Source organism: Aedes albopictus, chromosome 3 (assembly GCF_035046485.1).
Source record: "Aedes albopictus strain Foshan chromosome 3, AalbF5, whole genome shotgun sequence".
In the NCBI taxonomy this organism is placed as follows: domain Eukaryota; kingdom Metazoa; phylum Arthropoda; class Insecta; order Diptera; family Culicidae; genus Aedes; species Aedes albopictus.
Window position 1 is genome coordinate 97,424,822 of NC_085138.1, and position 6,686 is coordinate 97,431,507.

The window sequence follows — 6,686 nt, forward strand, 5'->3', positions numbered from 1 at the left end:
ATTCACCGCTAAAAATCAATCCGCGCATCGTTGATCCTGCAAGTTTGGTCGCTCTTGCTTTAGTGCATAGTACAGTTAGTGTCAGTGCCACTAGAAGCCTATAAAAGTGAATTTAATTTCATCGTCATTTTCAATCTACAATGGCGAAAGACAGAAAATGCAAGAAATGTTCTCAGAACATTGACGGTCTCGTTGATCTTTACACTGTATGTGAAGGTGAATGTGCGAGTTGTTTTCATGCTGAATGTGTTAGTCTGAAGGAAGGAGATTTTGATACTCTCGCGAGATCACAAAATATTTTGTGGATGTGTGACCCTGTATGAACGCATTTCGGAGAACGAGAGATGGCATTCAATCTACCTCAACCTCGGAGAGCACAAACACTGTGGAGCAAGAAGTCAAGCAGCTGAAGAATACGGTGAATGAAATTCTAGACACTCTATCCAAAATCGTACCTACGGCTTGCCCGAACCCACCAAAAATATTGCACTCAACTCCGATCTCGACACACACGCTTTTGAACGGAACGAATGGATGTGATAGCCGTGATAGCAATCATGAAAGCCGACACCGAGGATGGGACAATAGTACATCGAACGACGACTACTTTGCATTGTTCTTATCGAATATTAGTCCGAGTGTTTCTGATTGCGATGTCCATCGAATGGTATCCCGCGCTCTAGACATTCCTGACCCCGAACGCTTGGATGTAATAAATCTAACAAGAAATGTTAATGATCGGAGATTGCTGGATTTTGTTTCTTTCAAGGTGATCGTTAGCAATAAATGGAAAGAACGAGCGCTTGATCCATCGACGTGGCCTGTTAACATAAAGTTCCGAGAATTTGTTAGTAGGCAAAATAATACTTGGCGACCCTAATTGTAATAGTTCATTGATATGTAGAGTTGATATGTTCGTTCGTTAATATACTTGGAATATTTGTAAATTGTCGATGTGTAAGTTATAAACTGTATTAAGTCGTTAATAAGTTGTGATAAAAGTTGATATGTGAATTATTCTGTTAATTACTTTGTAAAAATGTTTATGAATTTGTATGTTGTTAAATTAGTTTTAAGATATTCAATAAGACAATGATTGTCAGTTGAATCTTATAAAATAAACAAATAAACAAATATGCAGAAGGTCCTGGGTTCAATCCCTGGCTCGTCCCTTCTCTCTCTCTCTCTCTCTCTCTCTCTCTCTCTCTCTCTCTCTCTCTCTCTCTCTCTCTCTCTCTCTCTCTCTCTCTCTCTCTCTCTCTCTCTCTCTCTCTCTCTCTCTCTCTCTCTCTCTCCTACATATACATCTCATGTATATTCGTATGTTCGTAGCGATTGCTAGAACCAGAAACGGATTGAAAAAAGCCGTTTTCCCTTCCTTCCAACTTTCATCACAGCACAGTGTCAATCTATCATATAACTGGGGAACTGCGGGCAAAACGCCTTCACGCGATTTCATATCATATTGTGGAGGTTTTCGTTAGATTCAAGCAAACTAGAACTCAAACTGAGCAGGTTAAGCCCAAGAACGGCTGCTATTGTCGAAAGAAAGGCGTGAAAAACGACGATTTTCCACATTTGCATACGATCACCACCAGATGCATATATCTGATGAATTAAGAAATCGAAAAACTATAGGGAATTTGTTTTATATTTTTGCTCACTTACACAAAGGAACAAAACAAAACAAAAAAGACAACATTGGGTTCATCGCTACTCGAATGTTTAAGATAAGTGATTTTGAAACACGAGTAGATGTTGAACTCGGACATTATGGATGTCATTTTTCGTGAATTTCATGCCTAAAATACGGTCATAGTCAAATCACATTTAAAACGCAAAATAAAAAAACACCCTCTCCAAAATTTGTTAAAATGCAGTTTTTGTCATACTAGATCCGGTGGTGGGAGAAAATTAAAGATTCACTTGCGCCTTTTTCAAATGTTACGCTAGAAAAATTGGCTTAAAAAAGTGCAAAAACACTTATATCTTTTGATAGAAACATCGTACAGCTTTGATGTCTTCTGACGAAATGTGTATTTTGGCAATATGTACAATTGCTCTGAACATAGTAGGCTTGAAAAAATGATAGTTTTTGACATATGACAAAAAAAACCGATTTCGGACTTTTAATTTCTTCAATAAGTTATATCTCCTCAGATTGAAGAGATAGAAAAAACTGCTCTTCGAAAAAGTTGTCGGGGTTTTTACCTTCTTCAACTTTGCAGAACATTTTATTTCGATATCTTTTGAAATAAAAAAGTTAGGTGCTGAAATATGAAGTATTTTAAGATTTGGCGTTTAGGACACTTTTGCATATAACGCGGCTTGGACTCACGAGCAAATGTCTAGAAGACATGAAGACTCTATCTTGGATGGTTTTTGAGTTATTAATTTTTTCCACTTAATGTTGGTCCTCGGACCATTGTGCAATGGAAACGCATTATATGGCCTAGTAGAAAAATTTTCGATTGATGATATTTGTCCCCGAGCTAGAGCAGAAATCGAACAAACAATCCGATGCTACCGAAATTTTCAAACGCCTGACACCGCTAGGAAAAAAAAATGCGAACACTTAGTATCAACTTGCAAAAAAAGTCATAACTGGAAAATTCCGCGGAACTTTTACGAAAATTTCGTTTCGTTTCGAAAAATACCGAGTAAATTCCGATTTCGTATCGATCTTGCAAAACATTTTTGAATTTCGTTTCGTTTCGTACCGCATCGTATAAAAAAATTACGTACCGTTTCGTTTCGTATCGTTTTGATAAAATCCCATACCGCATACCCTTTATGATACTAGTCCAACAATTCTAAGTATCCACACAATAATCTCTACTCAGCTGGTGATTTCAACTCGGGTCTGAAGTATCATTTTTTTTCTTTGTTTTATTCAGAAATTTTCTGCCGTGGGCAGGTTCATCCCAAAGCCGATGCATCATAGAGTGCATAATGAGTTTTGAAAGAAAATGACTTAACTTAAAATTGTTAACACGGAAAGAAATTCTATATAGTATTCTAATTAGCCAAATTAGCCAAAACATTAACATCGCTTCGAAATTCAGGATGATGATTATAGTTCATATTAATGTCCTCCAATTGACTTGAATATAAATATGTTATGAAAAAAGTAACAATAATATCTGGTAATAAATTGGAAAAAAAAGTTATGGGATGCTTTTAAGACAGACCAATTTACAAAAAAAATTAAAAATAAACTTCTATAACTTTTAATCTGATAAACAATTTCAGATTAAGCCAATTGTATTTTAAAGAGCATATGGGTCATGAAAACTCAAAATTTCATTGCATTCGGTTCATTGAATCCGGAGATATAACAGTTCAAAGTTGGCTATCAGATGATAACCATGTCTTTTGCTAGAATATTTGCTAATTTTATGTAGAATAGGCTGATCTTTTCCAAATTTGATCATGAATGAACATCTAGTTGACAAACTCACAGTAAAAATTTGAAAATTTTAAATGCATTTTTAGAAAAGTTACAGCTAGTTGACCATTATTTGAAAAGTGAAAATTTTGCCTGTCCCAATCATTTTGTCTATCCCCTGTACATTTGAAAGAAGGCTTTATTTTTAGATACACTTTTGTTGAAGAATATATTTGTCTAAAAATCTCTGAAAGTGGGTGCTGGACCACTGTGTGGTACACTTATATGTAAAGATGTCAGGATGTCACAGCATTCTAAAAAAAACATAAAACAACTGCGGATGTTTTCTTACGCTTTATTTTTGGTCATAGATTCATATACTTTGGTATCTTACAAAGCTAATCGATTAAACTCTGCTTAAATCTACACATCTGACTAGAAACATCCCCGTAGTGATTCGCGAATCACTTCAGGTACTTTATGGATCCTGATATAAACTCCCCTCTTGACTAGATTCACTTTCACCCTTCCCCTCCCCAACACATCTCTCCTCAACAGGACAAATTCTGCTCACACCTGCCGACCAGTCGGTTCCGCAAGTTCACCATCATCGGACTGTCGGCGGGGACGCCTTCACGTTCCAGGAAAGCCATAGTTTCCCGTACGCAAACCGCAAATCCCAATGCTTCCGCCTGGTGGCCCACCACAACTGCTCCTTGTGGATCGTGAAATTCCTCATCGGTACCGGAACTGTCCGTGTCTTCTGCATACGGATCGTTCTCCAGGAAGTCGATCTCATCCTGGAGCTCTTGGATCCGCTGCAGCGCTTGGATGAGGAAGTCCGCTCTAGCCGGAGAGGCAGGTGGCGTCGCCGTCGACGAGAGGTGTTCACCCGTACTATCTCCGGACTGTCGTCGTTGGTTCACTCTTTGGTTCGTTGTTGATTCGGTTGTTCGATTTGGTCGTTTAGCGGTGGTGGCACTGTGGGAAGACTCGTCCTCCCCTTCGCCACCGTTTGGTTCCAGCTCACTATGTCTACGTTTGGCTTTGGCTCGGGGGCCACCACTTCCGGGGCGGCGGCACTCTGCGAGATCATCGTTCTGCGAACAGTTCTTTGGAACAGTTTTTGGCATATTTGGTACACTTAACACTTAACAATTTGGCTTCCAGCTGGATCTTTGGGTTACAATTTGGTCACATGGTCGTAGACTACGCACAGGAAACCTTCTCGGAATCGATCAACGTTTCAGTTCAAAGCACTCAGTTCTAGTTTTTTTTTTTCTCGATCATAACTCAACTCAACTCCACGGAAAGAAGGATGCGCACGTGTTGCCTCGCGGACGGCACTACCTGAAGTGATCGGTACGATGCCGGCTGCAGCGAATCAAACCTGCCGTTCCGTCGAGTCGAAGTCGGCAATCTGGTGGCGTGTGCCAGGCGTCCTCCCTTCATTTAGGCTTTTTTTTTAATTTCCCTTCACGAGCCACGAGCATAAGAGGAAGGACGGGAATATGTGTATACATATAAATATGAAACCCAACATGCAACGATTCGATCGGATACAAGGTGCTACGATGCGTGGCGTACGATAATGGGAATACGGCATATGCATAGGGGGAAGAGCCGTAGAAAATGAATGGTGAAAAAATCGAGCATATGTTTCGTTGTCCCTTATTGCTTGCCTGGTGCCATCCAGGAGCAGGAACGAGCATAATAAGGGTGGCTGGGAAAAATGGAAAGAGTTGCCAGATTGAGAGATTGAGTTCGATATTTAATTATATTTACATGATTTATGCTTTAAGTAACATCATAATGTAGTAAAATTGTCGTTGTACATCGAATGTTTTTTTCTTATTTCCTTTTCTTCATGACGACAAAACAATTGAGAAAAATCGCAATCCTAATAATCATAAACCTTGGGTAGTTAACTGTCTTGTCCTATTTTCAAATGGACGAAGTAATTTAATCCATTCAGTATATTTTTTAAGTGGGAAAGCCTTGATTGATAAATGTACGACTGAAAAATCAATTAACAATTTCTAATTATCAGTGCTAAATATGATTACTCAATATTTAGAATACTGAGAATACTTAGAAAGGGATGTTTCCGTAAAACTTTTTCATCACTTCAAAAACGAATAGATGCAAAGCCGTTTGTTTTGCATTCGAAACCTAACCATGTCTGAACGAATAACTGAAGGTATTTCAGGAAAATGCTAATGGAACTCCAGAAGCAAATCCTCAAGCTAATATCCAATGATTTTCTATAATAAATCCGAATTATCCAATACTATTCCTCAATAACAATTTTTCATAGAAAGAATTAAAAAAAATATTTTGAATCTATATATATAAATATATATATAAATGCAGTGGCATACGTGGGACCGCGCATAACTTGCGAATGGATGGTCCGATTTGGGTCATCTAAGCTTTGTTCTGTTAGTTTTCACCCAAGCACAGTGGCTGATTTCGTCATTTTAGCGCGCTTAATGAATAACTTTTTTACTATGAAGTTTAGCGTCATGGTGTCTTCGGGAAAGTTTTTCACTATAATAAGGAGCTTCTTTTGAGCTTCTGTGAAAAATGATCAATCCCCCTAAAAGTGAGATAGAAAATTTATTTTTTGAATTTTTAAAGATACAAGGTTGGTGTCTTCACAAAAGTTGTGGAAAATGTTGTTTGGAGCAACTTTGCCGAAGACACCAAGTTTGTAACTCCGTTACTTTTCAAGATACGTTACGTTTTCTTTCACCGACCCCTTAAAAAAGGTTTTTGCGCAATAACTTTCTAATAATTGATTCTACAATTTTCCCATGTTCTACAAAGTTATAGATAATGGTAGAACACACAACTTTGCCGAACATGACATCCCGCTAATTCCAAAAATAAAATAGTTATAACGGTTTTTATAGTTTTTTGGGCCATATTTCAAGCATGTATAGCTTAGCTATAGGCAAATATATGCAAATTTCCTTTTACGCATGTGAAAGTACATGTAATTGCCTCTCTTAGAAAGCCAAAATCATCAAACTGTAAGAAACTGTAAGATGGTTTTTGTATAGAAACTTACATCCATTTATGTTACTCTTATATGGGATTTATACATATTTTCAACATATTTATTTGACATTTCATGTCAGCTTGCATTTTTATTGTTATTGTAAGTGTGTGTTTATATAAAGGAAGGTTTGTGGTGCATTTTGGATCATTCGTGAAGTACGTTACATAAATACTTACCATCTAATTCTTTTGTCTTACTAACTCAAGTGCTCCACGTAGTCCACGTATAGAGCGA

The 6,686-nt window shown here is 37.7% G+C and overlaps 1 protein-coding gene across 1 annotated transcript; it reads right to left on the minus strand.

Moving 5' to 3' along the window:
* Positions 1-3,622: 3,622 nt before the first annotated feature.
* LOC115269864 (uncharacterized) lies at positions 3,623-4,826 on the minus strand. Its single transcript, XM_029878683.2, has one exon. It carries the CDS (start codon positions 4,519-4,521, stop codon positions 3,940-3,942), a length of 582 nt encoding a protein of 193 aa, XP_029734543.1. The 5' UTR covers positions 4,522-4,826; the 3' UTR covers positions 3,623-3,939.
* Positions 4,827-6,686: the final 1,860 nt, after the last annotated feature.